The 22,256-nt window shown below is 34.5% G+C and overlaps 1 protein-coding gene across 1 annotated transcript in view; it reads left to right on the top strand.

Moving 5' to 3' along the window:
- The window catches only part of LOC136043094 (condensin complex subunit 1-like), a 125,749-nt gene that overhangs the window by 81,172 nt on the left and 22,321 nt on the right, over window positions 1-22,256 (top strand). The window contains exons 14-17 of the mRNA XM_065728027.1: window positions 1,136-1,447; window positions 5,588-6,388; window positions 13,658-13,762; window positions 17,666-17,819. Coding sequence (XP_065584099.1) covers window positions 1,136-1,447; window positions 5,588-6,388; window positions 13,658-13,762; window positions 17,666-17,819 — 1,372 coding nt within the window. The remainder of the gene's footprint in view (window positions 1-1,135; window positions 1,448-5,587; window positions 6,389-13,657; window positions 13,763-17,665; window positions 17,820-22,256) is intronic.

The raw sequence follows: 22,256 nt of genomic DNA, 5'->3' as shown, positions 1-22,256 counted from the left end.
ACTAGGGGTAGCATCTGTTTAATACCTCACACATTTACCGCATTTATTATTACTTATTTCACTATCCCCATGCCTTTTGAATTGTGTTTTTCTCCCTTTTCCTGAATAACTTGAGCAATTGAGAAAAATTTACCAGCGAAGGACTCACAAACTGAGTCTTTGCCTGTGAAGCCATGAAACTTGACCAATAAAACTGCGGTAAATCATTAGGTGTGGCAACTCTGCAGTAACACCCTGCAGTCTGCAGTTTACTACGTCCTTTGAAAGTTCTGACCATCTTTGGTCTAACTACTTCATCTTATAGATCTACTAGGACTGCGGAGTCACTAAACACTTCATCTTATAGATCTACTAGGACTGCTGAGTCAGTTTTAAGTTCCGCTGATTTCAACTCCGACACCAGGCATGTCGATATATTGACTCCGACTCCATCCAGTAAGAATTTACTGAAAATCCGCCTCCATGACTCCGATTCCACAGCCCTGATATCTACAGCTTGGTATGCATAGGAAATATAGTCATCTTTATTAAAGTGACGTGTACATACAGGTCGAGCCATGGGTCTACCTACCCATGGATTGCGCTTGCTTAGTCTACCCATCTGCACTTGCGTAAACATTGAAGTTCAGTTAGGTAGACATGTTAAGATCGCTCTTAATTGCAGATGATACATATAGCGCAAAAGAGACTTTGTGATCAGTAAAATCCATGATCTTAGACACACAGTTCTAAACTCTAGAACTGGAGGCATAGCTGCAATTTGTTGTAGCCAATTACCAAATTTAGACATGACAGGAACTATCTGGGTATAGAGGTCCGGACAAGCGTATCTAACTAGACACACGTTTGAATTCTAGTTAAAGGACGTAATTGACACTTTACCAAGTTTTTGTCTTTACATAGAGTTTGCTCCTACTGACAAGAGCAAAGAGAATTATGAAGTTATAAGGGTTGGATCTCGGATGATTTTACACGAAAAGATGAAAATTACAAACTACTTGTGCCACTTACAGCATATTATCTGATGGAACCATCAAAAAAGAAAAATAGATATTTTATATTAATAATCTATTATGCATTAGGATTCGTCTGTAAATGATATTCCCTCTTTTTGTAACTTCTTTTTGTCCTCTAGCTGGCTGATGTTCCTGATACGATCTGTAATGACTTACTGAAAGAAATATGTACCATTATTAACAAGAACTATGGGGATGAAAATGGGCAGTTATCTCTATCTTCTAAAATTCTAAGTCGTCTCCTAGCCTTGTTTGGACATGTGGCAGTTCGTCAGATGAATCATCTAGATGTGAACATTTTCTGCGAGTTAAAGAGGAGAGAACGAATCAAGGAAGAAGCATTGTTTAATAAGAACAAAAGACAGAGCAAAAATAAAAGAGCTTCAAGGAAGTCTTTAGCAGCAGACACGACGCTAAAAAAAGACGACGAGGTTGGTACCAATTTACTTCTGAAATGCTAGTCGAAACCACCTTGTGTTGTTTGTGAATTAAAATGGTTTTTTTATATAATAACATTAACAATATTAATTTCATTGCTCTAAAATCCCTAGGGCTATGGCAACACAAAGGAAAAAATTCAGTTCTCATTAAATTAAACAAAATTGACATAAACCGAAACGCTATCTAAAGAAAACATAACACCAATACAAAAATCTGTTTCTACGTTCTATTGCAAGTCTAAAAAATCGTGTTAATCCTTCCACACTCGCTAAAGACTCTCCTCTCAGTATACTGTCCAGCCAACTTTGATCAAACCTAAAATTTCCACCCATTCTTGTTGCAACTCACTCGACTCTTCATACTCATCTGTCATAAGACCCACCGTGTCATCCATAATTCCACGTATAAAAGGACTTGTATGCTTAAACAAGTGCATAAATGCTTTCTCTGGAATTTTAACGCCTCATCCTAAAATTTGTTAACAAATGGCGAGACACTATACTGTGGAATATAAAAAAAATAATGTAGAAAAATAAAATGTAAAAAAAAAAATAATGCAAAGAAATGCGGAATTTAATGTATTAAAAGACCGAAATCGTTATAACAAAACATAATTCCTTTTTATATGATCACTCATCAAACAGGGGCTTTATAATGTAAAGTAATGGAAAATGAATCTCTGAGCCCCCCTCCCTCTCTCTAAGAAACTAAACTGTATGCTTTTAGTATCTTATTTTTTAGTTTTTATAGTTTTTCCTGATAATCCCACCAGTAATTGACAAAAAAACTCTGAGCTCTACTTTTCTTACCCTCTCTAAAAAGCTATATTACCCCCCCTCCACCTAACCCTACTCTCGACCGTCTCCTACCAGAGAGGATCAAACTTGCTATGAACCGCTTAAGGAGGAGCGGAATATATTGCTCCCAATGAACTCAATAACTGTTTAATTTTCAATGAGTTTCCTTATTGAGTTCAACAATCAATTAAAACTTCTTCATTGTAAACTTTCCTCGTTTGCTTGTGTGTTTGTGAAGTGTCGTTTTTGGAGTTTGAAAAAAATGTTTGTTTGGTTTAAGAAAGTTTTTTGTGCAACTTATTTTACTATATTTGCAAGTATAATAAGATTTTTTCTAGAAGCCATGCTTTTATTGTAATCAAGATCCTTAGATCAAACGGAAACGTTTTTTTTTTTTGGGGGGGGGTGTAAGAACATATTCTTTTATAATGTGAATAAGACGTACCAATTAATTCAATAAAATTTTAGATTTTGGAGCGGGCTCCACTCTCGTACTTGGTCAATCTACTTTTCATAATACAAATTAAAATAATATTCAGGTTCCACTCACTCTGTCGGTCAGTGGAGTAAAGATAATGACTGCTAGTGACTATATTCCATAGCAAAAAAACATCTGCTGTTTTAGGTAGAACCAACTCGAGCAACCCAAATTAGGGGTATTTGATTTCGAACTTAGCGTTCTGATGTAAGAAGTCTTTTTTTTCGTTATTTTTCGCCCAAAATTTGTTTGGGCGAAGTTGTTTTTCGCCCAAAATTTGCAGTTTTCATAAATTTGTGTTTTATGCTCATTTTGAAAATACTTTTTAAGCAAATTGAATGTCGGTTTTTCATTATAACTTATAGTTTTTTGCTTTATATTTGAAAGATATATCTTTGAATTGCCAAATACACCTAAATAAAACCTTTACTCCTCTCTTGACCCATTTTCTAAGTAATTTTCTACTGAAAGATAATGAAAGATATATCTTTGAATTGCCAAATACACCTAAATAAAACCTTTACTCCTCTCTTGACCCATTTTCTAAGTAATTTTCTATTTTTTTTTTTGTCATTTCAAAATTATTAAGTATGTAGGCCAGTACCTCATTTTCGTAAGTGTTGTCGCATTGATCTGTGAAAATGAAATATATATATATATATTTAGAAAGGTCGTGTCTCATTTCAACTGCCCTTGGTACTGTAAAATAGTGGTACACTGGTACTGTTGTTTGTTTTTTAGTTACATAAATTGTAAATTCAACGAGTTTTGCTTGTAGGTGTGTTTTTTCAATTATCTTATTTTCATTATTGGAAAGAAAGAGAAAATGTGAGAAAAAAAGATAAAAACCAGAATTTTAAGAAAGAGAAATTAAAGAAGAAACAAGAGATGAATGCAAGGGAAAACCGCCCAAAAACCAAAGAATGGACGGGCAATTGGCTTTAGTAGGAGGCTCTTTGACTTGGTTTTATGGCTGCGGCTTATGCAGTCTGGAGAAGAAACATGGATGCAATTTTCGCTATTGTCATTCATTTCAATTAGCCATCATTCCATTCTTCCATTAGTATAGGCCTATTTCCAATTATGGAATCACAATTTCTTCAGGGGCTCTCACATCACTCTAATTACCGCTCAAGATTATCGAAAAATAAGGATGCATGGGTGACCTTATCTATCACTTATTTATCTACCTTATATATCTTCTTATGTTCTCCATCTATACCTATTATCTATCACTGAATCTTATAGTATAATCTACCTAGATCTCCTAAACGTTCTATTTCTCATTTCAAGAAGGGGTTCGTGATTATTGATAGAATAGGCATAAGCCCCATTTTTTGGGGGAGTTGACTTGCGACAATTGATACACACATTGTGTCAATTTCTTCTCGTATGCATGGATTAATGTTAGTGAATTCTACGGATAGATAATTATAACAAATTGATAGAGATGGGATTAAAAATAAAGATCGTTTTATTTGGGAAAAAGGGACTTGAAATCTATCCCTGTAGTTACAATCTTGAGTTGAAGGGCCATTAATTTTGTTTTACAAGAAGGACGCTTACGCTTAGACTCGCTGTTGTTTAGAGAAGGAATTTGGTAGGAAATGTCTCTAAGTCTCCTTCTTTTGGAGTCTTCAAAATTGCTTAGATATTCAAATTTTATTGAGATGACTAAAAATGGGACTAAAATTTATAAGGAAAAGATTTTTTGAAATTCCTGCCCCTCTTGTTGTAATTTTGGTTAGAAAGGGCATTAATTTTATTTTACTAGACGCAGGTGTACGCTTAGACTCGCTGATGCTTAGAGAAGGAATTTGGTAGGAAATGTCTCTAAACCTCCTTTTTTGGATTCTTTTTTCGTTAGGAGTCTTCTTTTGGAGTTTAATTTTCGTTAGTTTAATTTCCTAAAAATGGGACTAAAGTTTATGAGGAAGAGATTTTTTGAAATTCCTGCCCCTCTTGTTGTAATTTTGGCTAGAAAGAGCATTAATTTTATTTTACTAGACGCAGGTTTACGCTTAGACTCGCTGATGTTTAGATAAGGAATTTGGTAGGAAATGTCTCTATGCCTCCTTCTTTTGGAGTCTTTAAAATTGCTTAGATATTCAAGTTTTATTGACATGACTAAAAATGGGACTAAAGTCTATGAGGAAAAGATTTCTTGAAATTCCTGCCCCCTCTTGTTGTAATTTTGGTTAGAAAGGGCATTAATTTTTTTTTACTAGACGCAGGTTTACGCTTAGACTCGCTGATGCTTAAAGAAGGGATTTGGTAGGAAATGTCTCTAAACCTCCTTTTTTGGAGTCTTTTTATGATATGAGTCTTCTTTCGGAGTTTAATTTTTGTTAGAAGGGGCATTTAATTTTATTTTTTTAGACGCAGGTTTATTCTTAGACTTGCTGATGTTTAGAGAAGGAATTTGGTAGGAAATGTCTCTACACCTCCTTTTTTGGAGTCTTTTAATGTTAGGAGTCTTCTTTCGGAGTCTTCTTTTTGTTAGAAGGGGCATTTAATTTTATTTTTTTTAGACGCAGGTTTATCCTTAGACTTGCTGATGTTTAGAGAAGGAATTTGGTAAGAAATATTTCAAAGCCTCCTTTTTTGTCTTTTGATCCATTATTATTAATAAAATGTCTCAAATTTTTTTAAAATTAAAATTCGGGATGAGGTGAGAAATAAAAGTTTTGGAAATTTTCATGAGGATAAAGGGATTTTTTCAAATATTACACTTGATTCCGAATTTAGTTTTAATGTAGATTGTTCGTGCTTTATTAAGACTGTGTAAGGATTTTATGATAAGAATGCCTCATATTCATTATAACTTGTTTCTTTTCAACTTGAATTTTATTTAGGAAGATGAAGATGAAATAATGGGAGCTGTGGCCGACGATGCTGAAGCAGAATTCATAAGAGCTGTTTGTGAGAATGAAGTGGTACTTGGGGATTCCATCCTTGGTAAAGGAATGGCATTATTGGTTCAAGTTTGTTTAAATCCTGGGAAATATTCTGATATAGATTTGCGTACATCTGCAACCTTAAGCCTAGCCAAGTGTATGCTAGTTTCATCGAAATTTTGTGATCTTCACTTGCAGCTTCTGTTTACTATACTTGAGCGTACAACAGAACCTACAATTCGTGGCAATATAATTATCGCATTAGGAGATATGAGTTTTCGCTTCCCCAACCTGATTGAACCATGGACGCCACGTATCTACGCGCGACTTCGTGATAACTCAAATTATGTACGGAAAACTACATTGACAGTTTTGACTCACCTAATACTTAATGACATGGTCAAGGTAAAAGGCCAAATCTCTGATATGGCTATGTGTATAATTGACACTGATTCTAAAATATCTGGTTTAAGTAAGCTTTTCTTCACTGAGTTGGCTCAAAAGGGGAATTCACTTTACAATGTGATGCCAGACATCATATCACGTATGTCAGATCCAGATGCTGGTGTTCCTGAAGATGATTTTCAGACTGTTTTAAGTTTCATTATAGGCCTAATTCAGAAAGAAAGGCAGAGTGATTCATTGGTTGAAAAGCTGCTGTATAGGCTAAGTGTTGCTCGGATGGAAAGACAATGGAGAGATTTGGCTTATTGTATCAGTCTTCTGTCATGCACTGATAGAAGTCTCCGAAAAGTGCAGGTATTTCTATTGATTTTAAGCTATTTTTCGTTTTATATTAGGATTCTATTTTGCAATAACGTTAAAATCCATCTTAACGAATATCTGTATTTACATTTTTTATCATTTTAGGTTTAATTTTTGTTTCATTTTAGGATCGTTTTTTTACGATAACGTTAAGTCTCAACTTAACGAATATTTGTATTTTCATTAATAATTCCTTTGAGGTTTACGTGAAGTTCCATTCCATTCCATATTTATTTATTTAACGCAAAAAAACTTCAAAATATGACATTCCAGCCAGAAAAGCACGAAATGAGTGCTTGGCTAGGGCAGGGAAATAACCAATATTAATTAAACAGCAAACGCAATAAACCAACTGAACACTAAAAAAAAGAAAGAGGAAAAAAGGAAAGAAGAAAAAAAAGGAAAGGAAAAAATAACCTAAGTTATAACTTTGCATAAAAAGAGGAGAAATTATGGAAACAGGAAACTAGACAAAAAAAAAAACGGGGTGGGGAGGGTCTAAATGAAGAGAACACTAAACGATTTTCTTGCAATCATCCTTCACTGGTCGCTTGAACGAAGTAAGATTATTTGAATTCCGGATATCGAATGATTGTAGATTCCCAATATTTGGCGCAAAAAAGTCTAATAATAAAATAAGCTCTTTTTGCTTAGGGCGCTTCTTGGACGATGTCACAACAACGGAGGGTGTCGTAATAATGCAGATCTAGATTTATTTTGCCGACATTTTATAATGTCATTTTGTTACAATTTTTATTTATTTATAATGCAGATCTAGATTTATTTTGAACATATTTTGGAATGCTGACGGAAGGAGATTATTTAAAGCAAAACTTGCGATCCGGAAATCTCGAGTCTTCGACACGTCAAATATCCTAGCAATTTTGAATTGAAGGTTGATATTATATGTATGTTGAACCGGAGATACAATTTGAATTGCTTCATTTTGGATGATTTGTACTCTTTTATAACAAGAAATAAAATTACTTGCCTATTTGGAACACCCATAAGACAAATGAGGATGGAAAATAGAATGATCAATCATTTTTAGTAGTTTCTTAGGAAAACGGAATTTAAGGTGGCAGATTGAAAATTTGAAACCTTGAAAATTTATTACCAAGTAACTTTGTATGTTATTTCCATGAAACATTCTCACCAACTATAAAACCCAGATATCAACAATTTTGACTCTTGTCTTACTGTAATTAAGCGTTAAATAATTCGAATCCAGTCATGACACAAATTCACGGTTTCCATTTTTTTTAAACAAAGAAAGAAGACTTTCAGATGCAACAAACAAAAATGTATAGTATTATGTTAGCTTCAGTTAAATAATATTTTATTTGGTCAACATAAATAAGAAAAAGCAGGGGTCCCAATATTGATCCTCACGGGACTCCACATGTTATAAAATGATTCTCAGATGTTACGTTTGAATTATGCAGGACTTGTGTTCTATTGATTGAATACGAATCAAACCATTTTAAAGCTACTTTATCTATCCCATTTGATTCAAGAATATACAACAACTTATCATGGTCAATAGTATCGAATGCCTTTTTAATATCTAAAAATAATCCTGGAGAAATTAGGCCTTTATGAAATGCATCATTTACCCAATCACCTAACTTTAGGATATCTAGATCCGTTGAAAGTCCTTTCAGAAAACGGAACTGCGTTTCGCAAAGTATGTACTGCTCTTGAAGATAGTTATACATTCGTTTATGAAGTACCTTCTCATAAATTTTGCAAAAAAAAGAAGAATGAATAAAGGTCGGTAATTGGTTGGGTCATTTTTTTTTACTTTTCTTTGTGAAGAGGTAATACACGAGCTTCTTTTAGTCTTTCTGGGAAAGACTATCTTAAGGTCGTTATTTTACGGTAACATTAAGGTCCATGTTAACGAATATCTGTATTTCCAATAATCATTTATTTGATGCTAACGTTAAGATCCGTCTTAAAGAATATATGTATTTTAATTGATCATTCATTTGAGGTTTACGTTGCATTCCATCTTAGGATCGTTATTTTATGATAACGGTAGGATCTTTAATATATATATATATATATATATATATATATATATATATATATATATATATATATTTATATATATATATATATATATATATATATATATATATATATATATATATATATATATATATATATGTATATATATATATATATATATATATATATATATATATATATATATATATATATATATATATATATATATATATATATATATATATATATATATATATATATATATATATCGGTAAGTTGGACGCAATCACTTTGTTCTATTAGGAACGAGCTTTGATAGCTCCTCTGATGGAGGGTTATACATGTACTTGTAGAAAATCTACATGGATGCCACGTCGGGGCGTTCCTGAATCAACTGTGGGGTTTTAGCTTTAAATCCATCTTAACGAATATGTTACGAATAGTTAACATCTTTCTTGCGTCTATTCATACCAGAAAACCATGGTTTTCTAACATTTTTTTTGTCGTTTCAAAATTAGTGGTTTATAGGCAATATTACATTTTCGTTAGCATTTCCACGTAGAACTATGAAGTTACATAACCAAAAGAAACTAGTTCTCCCAATTCTTTGTTGAGGGAATGGATGCAATTTTCTGTTCTTCACAAAAATGCTCCACACGAGTGCTATCAATTTTTTAATGTCAGAATAATTTTAAAAGTTTCTTCTGTATCAGCCTTGTATACATTCAGTGATTCAGCCATAAACAACACAAATGTTCTGTTCATTTAATTTTGACTTCATTTTTCATTGTGACTTCGCTTTTATCCGTTTTATGTTTTTTTTGTTCTGTCCATTTAATTTTGACTTCCTTTTTCACTGTGACTTTACTTTTATCCGTTCTAATGTTTTTTTTTTTTTTATTTGCAGTGATTTTATTTTGTTTAAATTTTTAGATGCTTTTTTTTAGTCTTTTAGTTTTTGCTCAGGTAATATCTTTTACATAAATACCTGCGCAGGAGGATGGATCTACTTTAGGGTTTTGGAAAATCTGCCTTGTTTTGTTTTACGACTGGGGGGACCGAGGCAATATACTTGGGGGAGGAGTGAGTTTGAGATTGGGGCTGGGGGAAAATGGTTTCGATGGAGTCTCTGAGGTTTTGCTATGTATTAAAAAGGTTCTGAAAGAGTTCTGAGATAAAAAAAAAAGAAAAAGAAATGAACAATCAACGAGGAGAGAAGTAAGCCATTATTTCCAAAAAAATTGCAAAAGAAGAGAAGGAAAAACAAAAGGAAAGGAGTACCTTCCTTATTTGAAGTACAACAAACATGCTTGAATGAGGGCCTAATCTTAACTGGTTGTCCAGCATCAGCGCCAAAAACCATTTATTTTTAGCAACTGTAAAGTAAATTTATTCGGATCATAAGTAACATTTTCTCCTATCAAGGAGGCACACTCGTGCCTCTATAAAGAGGCGACACACGACAATGTTAAGCGATCTTTGGTTCCAGTGGTCGCAGAGGGATGGGGAGGGATGCATTTCGTAGCCCGAGCTCCAACTAAGAAACCTGCAAAATTTCATCCCCCTCCAACTTTTCCTTCATGGGGAAAATCTGGCCGAAAGTTTCGACCCGTCAACCCCAGCCCCCCTTTAACGTTGTTCGATCGGGCTGAAATTCACAAGTTAAGGTCCCCTAGGGCCCAGGAGCTTATCCGCGAAATTTCAGCTCGATCCGATAACTCCTTCCCTGTTTTCCAGAAACCACGCATAGCCACTTAAAATTCATGTTCTTTTTTTTCCTAGACGCCTACAGGTCACATCCGACGTCGGATCTGGGTGTACGAAGACTCATTCGATGCGGAATTCTCCGAGTAATTTTCCTGGAAAGTTTCGTAGGAAAATCTTAACCCCCCGAAAGTTTTGACCCTCCAACCCCCCCCCCCTTTAACGTTGTCCGATCGGGCTGAAATTCACAAGTTAAGGTCCCCTACGGGCCAGGAGCTTATCCGCGAAATTTCAGCTCGATCCGATAACTCCTTCCCTGTTTTCCAGAAACCACGCATTAGCTAATTAATTAACGCATTTCTCTCCATAAGAGCCCATGTTAATTTGAAATTTTTAAAAGTTATTGAGAAGTTATATTTACACACATGCAAGTGATTAGCTCAGTCGGTAGACCGTGGGACTTTTAATCCTCGGGTCAAGGGTTCAAGTCCCTTACGGGCGGTTTTTTTTCACAACATCAAAAAAATTTTGATAACACCTGGACAGCTTATCATTTGAAAGATAACAGAATATTAGCTTCTTATGAGCAAAAGAAACATTTCGGTCATTCTATCTATTTTTTTTTCTATTTTATACAATGATTTAAAAGCGGGGGGGGGGGCGGCAGCCACCCAAGTTCCTCTCCTAATTCCTGTACGAGGAGTATAGGAATTATTAAATTACATCCACCATGGATTGTAGAAAAACGTACAGAAATAATATGAAAAAAACATCGTTTTCTTAAAGAGTTAAAGAGGCTGCGTCCCAAAGTCGAACCTTAAAACGTACAGGAATTAGAACCAAACCCCCAGCTTTTAAAGACTCTTTTGTACAGGTTTTTTTTTTGTGGGGGGACTTCATTGTTACTAATTACTAGTTTCGGCGCAATGGTTCTCCTGTCCTCTTGTGTTTAACATTTTTCGAAGTTATTCCATTATTCATTCATTTCAATTTTTTGTTAATTAAAAGAGGGCCTTTCCGAAGGCAAGAGCGGGGGGTTAGCAAAAAAACAAAAAACCTGTACAAAAGAGTCTTTAAAAGCTGGGGGTTTGGGGGGCGGCAGCCCCCCAACTGCCTCTTCTAATTCCTGTACGTTTTAAGGTTCGACTTTGGTACGCAGCCTCTTTAACTCTTTAAGAAAACGAAGTTTTTTTCATATTATTTTTAATAGGGGTAGCAATTTATTTAATGAAAAACAACTGCAATACGCCGAAGGTTTGTCAGATCTTTGTTTCAAGCAACATAAAGCGCTTTTTTTCAATTTTATAAAAAAAAAATGTGATGGTACTAGTTTCTTGTCCATCCATGTAGCTTCACTTAGCGCCATTGTCTTTGTCATCTGCTCGATTTTTTTGACTTGTGCTAGTTGCTTATCATATAGCTTCATTTAACACCATTTTTTTCCCCATTTCTCCAAAAATTCATTTAGATTGTCTGAGTTTTCTGGTCAAAGGACCCTGTTCAATGTTTTTTCTATTGCTTAGGCAATCTACCTACTCACAAGGTTATTCCAATAAAAACGTGATAAAAGATTTTTTAATGGTCCTGTTGGAATGCTCCACAATAAGTATTAAGCTGATACAATTAGATTGTATCAGTAGTTTTTTTACTCAATTAATAGGAGTAAAAATTCATGTGTGGGATTATGCAGTTGTAGTAGATAACAAGAATTTTCAATCTTTCCACAAATATTACACCGCCATTTGCCAAGACTGGTTTCATCAATAATACGGTTCGTTAGATTTTTAATTGGAAAAGTTGTTTTCAAATAAATTTTTTCAAGTTGCTTAGCTTGATTGGATGGGCTAATCAGCCAGACAGTTTCTGGTATACTTGATAGATCCTTGAGACATCCACTTGATAGATCCTAGATAGATCCCTTGATAGATCCTTGAGACATCCACTAGTTTTACTTGGAGAACGACCATTACGGACAGAGTCTATAAGAAAAGAGGAAATTATCAGCCAATGATAGGCAACACCAATGCAAATGAACATGGATTCTAGTATCAGCCTATTTTTTTTACTCAGTTAATGGCAGTAAAAATTCATGGATGGGATGATGCTACCCAAATGTAGCGGTCTGGGTTAACTCCAACATCCTACCTGTCTGTTTGTGCTGAATTGGAATGAATGTAGAGATCTTTGGAAACACAGAGGGTAAATACAGAGGAAACACAGTCGGATAGGGTAATTTTCCTCTCGGAAGAGGTTTTAACGTTTCGCTTAGGATTAAATTGGACTATGTGTTGATAACCAACAAAGAGTGTATTGAGTCTCCATGTAGATCGTTTGAACGAGCGCGAAAACGATACTAAATGGAAAAAGATCTTTATAATGTAGTTTCTTACGGAATGGTTTCAGCCTTACCGCTCATTTCCTTCATTTTGAATAATTCTGCTCTCTGGTCGTGGTATACTTCCTTTGTATAATCAGACAATTCACCCGTAAAAAATTCTTTGATTTATAATCCTGTAAATCTTTGTGTATGTACACCGATGACTACTGTCATCGTTTCATTTGATTAGAGAATATAATCGGGATCATCATTTTTATTGAGAATGAATTTCAATTAGTTTAGTGCCTAATTTTCCTTGAGTAGCCAAAGATGAATGTACAAAATATAGAATCTGTTCTCCAGCAGCTCAAAAAACAAGATATAGTACAAGAGTACGAGATACTTTTTTTCAAGAGTACAAGATACTACTTTTAGTACAAGATATAGAATCTGTTCTCCAGCAGCTCAAAAAACAAGATATAGTACAAGAGTACAAGATACTTTTTTCAAGAGTACAAGATACTACTTTTAGTACAAGATATAGAATCTGTTCTCCAGCAGCTCAAAAAACAAGATATAGTGCAAGAGTGCAAGATACTTTTTTTCAAGAGTACAAGATACTACTTTTAGTACAAGATATAGAATCTGTTCTCCAGCACCTAAAAAAAAACAAAAAAAAACAAACAAGAAATAGTACAAGAGTTCAAGATACTTTTTTTCAAGAGTACAAGATACTATTTTTAGTACAAGATATAGAATCTATTCTCCAGCAGCTCAAAAAACAATCGGAAGCCTTTCAGGTGTTGAGTGTAGAATGGGTATCAAACCAGAAGCTATGGCTGACAGTCGTTGAGATAAATCCAAACATTTTTTTTATAGTTTCCCTAGCATCAGAGGAATGGTGATTTAAGTTTCTATTCCAACCAACCTATATATATATTCGCACACATATATTCAGAGGGAAAGAATAAAATCATCTTTAAGGTTAGTCACGTGAATCCTTTTAAAACGAATGGGAAGTGTTTGTTCTTTTCCTTTCCATCCCCATGGGAATATTGCTTGGCATAATTCATGGATAATTTGTTACAAGCACCTATGTTCAATCAATTTTAACGTTGTGTTAGTAATGTCGGTAAATATCAGTAATGATTACTAACTAATTAGCAATATTAATATTTTTTTAGTTTTTTAATTGTTTAATGTCTTGCATTTTTCTTTTTTTTTTTAAGGAAAACTTCCAGTTTCTGGTCGACAAACTACAAGAAGAGAAAGTATTCGAATATTTCACTCAGATGCTCCAAAATGCTAAGAAGCTGGCTAAGCCTGAAGTTAAGGTGAGATTTCATGTGGTATATAAGCTACCACGCTGGGCTCACACATCTATGTTTTCACGCAAAAACTGTCAGTTTTTGTGTTTTATGTAATTTCATTCGTCTTTGTTTTTTTCTTGTTTTTTTTTTTTTTTTTAGCACAAACGCAAGTTCATACGCTATAGCAGTTCATAGCCTGTGTTGAAAATTCTGAACTGAGCTATCAATACAATCATAGAGAAATGGCTTTCTACCCCAACAAGATATTTCGAGTTTCGCCGTTTGTATTTTAACGAATGAATTGAATCTGTAATTTAAAGCGTGGCATTTTTACTGTATGCACTGTGCAGGACGCATTTCGCTTCAAGTGTAGTTGTGTTTTTATTTTGATGTTTTAGACAAACGAAGAAAAAATTCGCAAAGAAGAAAAAACGAGGATAAAACAGCCAGTGAAAAATAGAAGAAAGATTTGCAAATATTTTGATCGAGATCCCCGACCGCTTCAGCGCAGAATAAAAGATACAGATAAAAGTCCACAGGACGTTATAAAAAACTAAACCTTAGAACAAACAATAAAACCAAAAGAAAAAGACCCTTTCTATGTAACCTTGAAATATGTTATTTGTGTCTTTGCACCAGGTATATATAAGGGCGGTCAAGAATGATACCTTTTTAATTATTTTGTTTGTTTATGAGTGCATTTAGTTATTAGCGAGTGTCGATCTTTGGGCAGTATATTCAGCTTAAAAAAAATGTACGGAATTTTTAAGAGTATATTTATGTTCTACAATGCTCCGACAGATAGAGTAATGTCGCTGGGTGTATTTGTTCAGAAAGTAAGGAAATTCAAATTTTGCTAAAATTGGATCCCCATTTTTATTGAAAGCTTAACCTAGCCTTAATGCTGAGCTAAAACTTGCAATGAAACAATTTATTCTTGGTCATCCCGCCTATCATGTGCTTACGTATAGAAAAGGAGAACAAAAAAAGAATTTTAGAGGTTTCGAGGCTATGTCTGGCATCCGTCAAAGATTTACCAGGGATCTTCCTGTAGGACGAGTATCCAAAAAGGACATCTGTAACTGTTTTTAGAGTCCACTGTTAAAGCACAACCACTTGAAAACTAGAAACATAGACCTAGGGACCAGAGGAAAGATTGGGCTTCAGTCATGAAGAACGATATGAACCCGCATTGAGGCTTCTGCCTGTTTGGTTCGCTCTGAGACTGTGATTGGCTCTACCACGATGAAAGCCGTTGCATATGTTCATGTTTATGAAGTTATGGATGCCATGTTCATGTTCATGAAGTTAGGTCCATAAAGTTCTAGATGTTGATGAAGTTCATGAAGTTATGGATGCCAGTTGAGGTTAAGCAGTATCTAGTTCCTGTCAAAATTAACATAAGTCATACTGTTAAACAATGCTCTCTGTCATGCTTTTTATTTTTACCATGTGTTGGATTTACTCTTTTTAATCTTGGCTGACAATATCCTCTGTGTGTTTCGCTTAATATCTACTTTATCTATTAATATCTATTATATCTATATCTATTAATATTAATTAATATTATATATTTTAATTATATTATATATCATCTACTAATTATTATATTATATTATTATACTATTATATAATTAATTATTATATAATTTATAATAATTATGTATTATATATTATATATAATATATATTATATATTATATATTATATAATTAATATACTTTTAATTATTATATTACTATTCATTATTATATACTATTAACATTATATTATTCTATTAATATTATATTAATTTCAGAAGAATAATGTATCACCTATAAAGTTCAAAAATATGGTTCCCTTTCAGAGAATTGTCATGACATCAAACAGTTCGTGGTAACGAACTGTAGTAAGGAGCGACCCGGCTCAATAGAAACCAAAACTCTAAATATGGAATTTTGATACCAATAGCTACATCAAAAGAATCGTATTTTAATGCTGATTTTAAATATATAAGTTTCATCAAGTTTAGTCTTCCGCATCAAAAGTTACGAGCCTGAGAAAATTTGCGTTATTTTAGAAAATAGGGGGAAATACCCCCTAAAAGTCATCGAATCTTAACGAAAATTACACCATCAGATTCAGCATATCAGAGAATCCTACTGTAGAAGTTTCAAGCTCCTATCTACAAAAATGTAGAATTTTGTATTTTTTGCCAGAAGGCAGATCACGGATGCGTGTTTATTTGTTTTTTTTTTTGTTTTTTTTTCCCCAGAGGTGATCGTATCGACCCAGTTGTCCTAGAATGTTGCGAGAGGGCTCATTCTAACGGAAATGAAAGGTTCTAGTGCCCTTTTTAAGTGACCAAAAAAATTGGAGGGCACCTAGGCCCCCTCCCACGCTAATTATTATCCCAAATTCAACGGATCAAAATTCTGAGATAGCCATTTTATTCAGCGTAGTCGAAAAACCTTATAACTATGTCTTTGGAGACGACTTACTCCTCCACAGTCCCCGAGGGAGGGGCTACAAGCTACAAACTTTGACCGGTGCTTACATATAGAAATGGTTATTGGGAAGTGTACAGGTGTTTTCAGGAGGATTTTTCGGTTGGGGGGAGGGGTTGAGAAGAGGGGGATATACTGGGGGAACTTTCCATCGAGGAATTTGTCATGGGGGAAGAAAATTTCCATGAAGGGAGCGCAGGATTTACTAGCATTATTTAAAAAAAAAACAATGAAAAAATAAATATGAAAAAGTTTTTTTCAGCTGGAAGTAAGGAGCAGCATTAAAACTAAAAACGAACAGAAATTATTACCCATGTGAGGGGCTCACCTCCTCCTAATACCTCGCTCTTTACGCTAAAGTATTTTTAGTAATGTCAACTATTTATTCTACGGCTTTTGTGATTCAGGGGTCATTCTTAATGAATTGGGACAAAATTTAAGATTTGGTGTAAAGAGAGAGGTACTGACGAGGGGGCGAACCCTCTCATATGTGTAATAAAAACATGAGAATAAAAAATTCTTTACGTAAGCTAATTTATAAGTTACGTATGTCTTTTACTAATAAAAAGATTCGTAAAAAATTAAAAGTTCTAGTTGCCTTTTTAATTAACCAAAAAATTGGAGGGCAACTAGGCTTCCTCCCCGCTCTTTTTTTCTCAAAATCATTCGATCAAAATTATGAGAAAGCCATAATAACCCAAAAAAAAATATATATGCAAATTCCTCTGCAGAGAGCCAAAATCAAAACATGTGTTGATTCAAAAACGTTCAGAAATTAAATAAAAAAAACAAACAAGTTTTTTCAACTGAAAGTAAGGAGCGATATTAAAACTTAAAACGAACAGAAATTACTTCGTATATGAAAGGGGCTGCTTCCTCATCAACGCCCCGCTCTTTACGCTAAAGTTTTTTACTGTTTTAAAAAGAAGAGCTGAGAGAAAGAGTCAAACTTTAGCGTAAAGAGCGGGGCGTTGATGAGGAAGCAGCCCTTTTCATATACGAAGTAATTTCTGTTCGTTTTAAGTTTTAATATCGCTCCTTACTTTCAGTTGAAAAAACTTGTTTTTTTACTTAATTGGGGAAAAAGATGATTGCGCAAATCTGCCAATTTCCTTTTGCGTCTCCGCTCGTGGCATTGAAACAGCCTTATACCAAAGACGTACTGCACTATTTATCCTTTCCTGGCTTATGTAAAAATCCTTGCCAAAGTTAAAATTGATGTAATCGATGCTAAATACTTCTGGACTAGTGCGAGTTATAGTGTTTTGATGAGATGTTATTTTATATATATATATTAATTGTGTAAAATTATGTAAATAAAATTTTTTATGTAAATTAATTAATTGTTGAAGAAAAAACACACAGTTTATTTAAAAAAAAACAAATAATTGGGATAGATAAAGCGAATTTTCTAATATGGTATATTTGGTGGTATCTTTCAGTTTCTTGTGGAAGAACTTGAAAAAAGAATGGAAGAAGTTCGAGAAAAGGGTATAGATGAAGTAGGTGTAGCTACTAAAGCTGCACAGAGCCAAAAAGCGACACAAGCACAACAGAAAGCAACTACTGGAAAAAAGAAGCCGGCGAAGGCCAGAGGTACATTTTATTTTTTATTTATTTTTTTGTTATTATTTTTTTCAGGTCTACTATTTTCACTAGTTTTTAGATCAATTTATAAAAAGGATGGCGAGATGGAACGCTAAATAAAGCCCTCAATCCCTATTATTTGATCAGTGTCACTGTTGCGGTAATTAATTAAATGCATCCTCTAAGTAAAGCTATTGCTTCTCCTGAAACTTATTGAAGATGTACGTCAGGACAATGGTTTACTAAGTATAGATAACTTCGGGTCGCTACAATATACTTAGATACCCTCCTCCACAACCAAAAACGCATATGGTGACAGAGTTTGTATAATTCGCTGTATGAAAAATCTTGATTATCTTGGACCATCTGGGCCCTTTGCAATTAGTACTCCGGGGCATGAAGCACACCTTTTTGCCTATATTTATTTGTCGTCCTACAGTTTTGTTTATCTATTTCCTTACCTTCCATTTTATCAAACAGTTCGTGATAACTAAGTAAGTAAGGAGCGATGTGGCTCAATAGCAACCGCAACTCTAGGAAACACCGTCTAGATAACAATAGATACACCAAAAGTCTCGAATTTCGATGATTATTCAAAATGTGTAAAATTCAATGGCACCCATCAAAGTTTACGAGCCTGAAAAATTTGCCATAGTTTTGAAAAAGGGGGGAAACACCCCTAAAAAATCAAGCTATCTTAATGAAAATCATACTATCAGATTCAGCATTCTAGAAAACCGTACTGTAGAGTGCTCTCCCATGTACGAAAATTCGGAATTTCGTATTTTTTGCCAGAAGAAAGATCACGGATGCGTGTTTATTCGGTTTTTTTTCCCCTGGGGTGATCGTATAGAACCAGTGATCGTAGAAAGCGGAAGAGGACTCATTTGATCGAAAATTAAAAGTTTCAGTGTCCTTTTTAAGTAACAAAAAATATCAGAGGGCAGGTAGTCTCCCTCACATGCTCATTTTCTCCCCAAAGTCACCCGATCAAAATTTTGAGATAGTCATTTTTTTTGTTAGCATAGTCGAAAAGTATAATAACCATGTCTTTGAGAATGACTTAACTCCAAGCAGTCCCCCGGGGGAAAGCTGCAAGTTATGAACTAAGTATATAGAAGTTTTCAGCGCGTATGTTTGTGGTGGAGGGGGGTAGGCTACGTAGGAGGATCTTTCCATGGAGAAATTTTTTATGGGGGAAGGGAATTTGCCGTGTAGAGGGAGCCGGATTTCCCAGCAGTATTTAAGAAAAAATTTCGAGAAATAAAATTTTTAAAAGAACAAGTTTTTTCCACCTAAAACTGAGGAGCAACATTAAAACTTAAAACGAACAGAAATTATTACATATATGAGGGGAGTCACCCCCTCTTAATACCTCGCTCTTTACGCTAAAGTATCTTTTAAAACTTTTAAACGAGTTTATAATTAAGCGGCCTTTAGTGCTCCGGTAGGTTTTACTGATCTTTTATTGACTATCTAGTGCAACAATGTTTGCCATGTTGCCTACAAATAATAGGCCATTATTCACCAGTTATGTGGCAATTCAATTCAAGCTCATTCTACCTTATCTCTCAACGAGATCAAAGACTAGATCTTGAATCTTCCATAGAGGAGGAGTGCCGAATAATTGGAACAAAAATCAAACTTAGGTTACTATAAGGTTATTATTAGTTAGAAAAAGTAAAATAAGTAATCAAATTTTGTTTTGATTATTCATGCAGTGTTAGCTGTAAGCAAGGAGCGACATTAAAATTTAAAACGAACAGATATATATGTCAAAGGGGCTGTCCCTTCCTCAACGCCCCACTCTTTACGCTAAAATTTGACTCTGTCTCACAACTCTTACTTTTTAACTCACACTTTTTAAAACAATAAAAAACTTAAGCGTGAAGAGCGGGGTGTTGAGGAAGGACAGCCCCTTTCATATACGGAGTAATTTCTGTTCGTTTTAAATTTTAATGTCGCACTTTACTTTCAGTAAAAAAAAAACTTATTTTTTTTTATCTAGTGGCATGAAAAGGATAACGATCCTCAAGATTTCTTGATAGTGCATAGGGCGTCGAACTTACGTTTGATGTTGACGTTGATTTCTCAACCAACACTTCAGTTAATGTCGCTGGCTCTTTATTTACATACAGGAAGCAAGCTTTTCGCCCACTTTCGTGGTAGCTTGAAATGAAACCTGACACCGTATGGCCAATCGGAACAGCAATCCACCGTGCTTCCACAACAGCAATCCCGTGCTATTTTATGGAACAGCAATCTTATTGGAACAGCAATCCCGTGCTATTTTATGGAACAGCAATCGGAACAGCAATCTTATCGGAACAGCAATCCCGTGCTATTTTATGGAACAGCAATCGGAACAGCTATCCCGTGCTATTTTATGGAACAGCAATCGGAACAGCAATCTTATCGGAACAACAATCCCGTGCTATTTTATGGAACAACAATCGGAACAGCAATCTTATCGGAATAGCAATCCCGTGCTATTTTATGGAACAGCAATCGGAACAGCAATCCCGTGCTATTTTATGGAACAGCAATCGGAACAGCAATCCCGTGCTATTTTATGGAACAGCAATCGGAACAGCAATCCCGTGCTATTTTATGGAACAGCAATCTTATCGGAACAGCAATCCCGTGCTATTTTATGGAACAGCAATCGGAACAGCAATCCCGTGCTATTTTATGGAACAGCAATCTTATCGGAACAGCAATCCCGTGCTATTTTATGTCGTATTCATTCAAAATGTCGTGTTCAATCCGACCGTTATTGAATAATTGTCTTGCTGTCATTTGCGCCTTACTGGAAAGGATCTACGTGGTTCTTTGAAGCTTTAGACCCTTCCCCTTTAATTAGTCCAATAAACTTAATATTTAGCGAGAGTTCAAGCAGTTAAACTACTGTTTTTAAATCATTGTCATTACAGTATCGCAATTATTGTCAGTGCCAAGCCCAAAGTGAATAGAATTTGGCACAATGTAAGAGTCTGGTTCTTCCCCCCCCCCCAAGTTCAACTAATTGCTAGTGGGATATTTAATGCTTTGCTGTGAAAACCATCCTTGGTAGGGACGCTTTCCGTCCCCCTTGTCTACCGAATAACGTAACATATCTACCATACTTAGTTTTGACGTTTTAGTTGCATTGTCTTTTTTAATGGATATATCTTTACCGGAAAAAAAGTTTAACATATTCAAAATTATGATGTACTTTTTATTGAAGAGTTACAGTAGCCTATCCGACCTTAATTGTTACCAGTTTAGTCAAATATGACCAATTTAGTGCAAATAATGACATTCAGTTGCTTGCTTTTTTCTTCCTTTTCAGGTTTCATGACTTTCGTTCTTCATTTTCCGGTTTCCACGAGACTTTGGAGAGTCCAATTTTCTTCTAAAGAGAATTGTGGAGTTCTCCAAAGAAAAAAAAAACAGGGATAGAGAAAGTACTGCCTATGATAGCGTAGGATACAATTGTATTGAAAATATTTGAGAGGGAGAATGAATTTGTCAAAATACGAAAAAAATTTTTAAATAAATTATAAGAACAATGGCCCAAAATCCCGAGATTTTGGGCCATTGTTCGGCCCAAACTGTGCTTTATTTTTATTTTGACCAAATTACCTCACGGTTTGCTTGAGTGTCAGTTCACAAAATTATAATTTTTCAATGAAAATGGTAGTTTCGTACCACATTGACGTGCCATAACAATGAATAGAAAAAATAAAGGAAAGAAAACGTTAATTTGGTTTTATAAGGCCAATGAAAATTCTGGACGAAAGGAAACGCACATTTCGAAAGGACAACCGCATCTCTTCTTCAGCGCTACAAGCGAAAGTTAGTAAGAAACACGTTCCCATTTTCTGAACGAAAATGGGAACCAAATAAATTGGATAAAAACGAACCACATGGAAAGTAACCAAAAAACAAATAAAAGCCAAAATTAGAAGAATTAAAAAGCTAAAAACCTAAACAACAAAGAGAACCATCAAAAATGACAAACGGATAAGATAAAAAACTAGCTGAGTTAAAATTTTAAAAGCCAAGCCAGTCACCCAATGTATGCGATTATCAAAATTTCGGTGGAGGTATTTGTTTTTTCAAAATATCCGTTTTGTTTCGTCCAGTATTTTTATTATTCTTATAAAACTTCATTCTTATTTTTCTTTTCTTTGGTTTTCAATTCTTTTATAAATGAAAAGACCCCAAAAATATTTTTAACACAGGAGGGGGGCATAAAATTTCAGGGGTATAGTCCACTTCCACCCGATTTACGCCAGTGGTACTATGAAACACCTAAAAAATGGCTTGACCTCTGAATGTATTAATCGGATATTAGCTATATTGGGCTCTCAGTAGTTTGCTAAGAATATATCAGTAGCTTGTTCAATAGTGCGCATATATAAATATCAGTAGTACACAGTACATCTACATATTAATTATATA

This window comes from Artemia franciscana, unplaced genomic scaffold (genome assembly GCF_032884065.1).
Source record: "Artemia franciscana unplaced genomic scaffold, ASM3288406v1 Scaffold_296, whole genome shotgun sequence".
Taxonomy (NCBI): domain Eukaryota; kingdom Metazoa; phylum Arthropoda; class Branchiopoda; order Anostraca; family Artemiidae; genus Artemia; species Artemia franciscana.
This window is presented reverse-complemented; position numbering and strand designations above follow the sequence as displayed.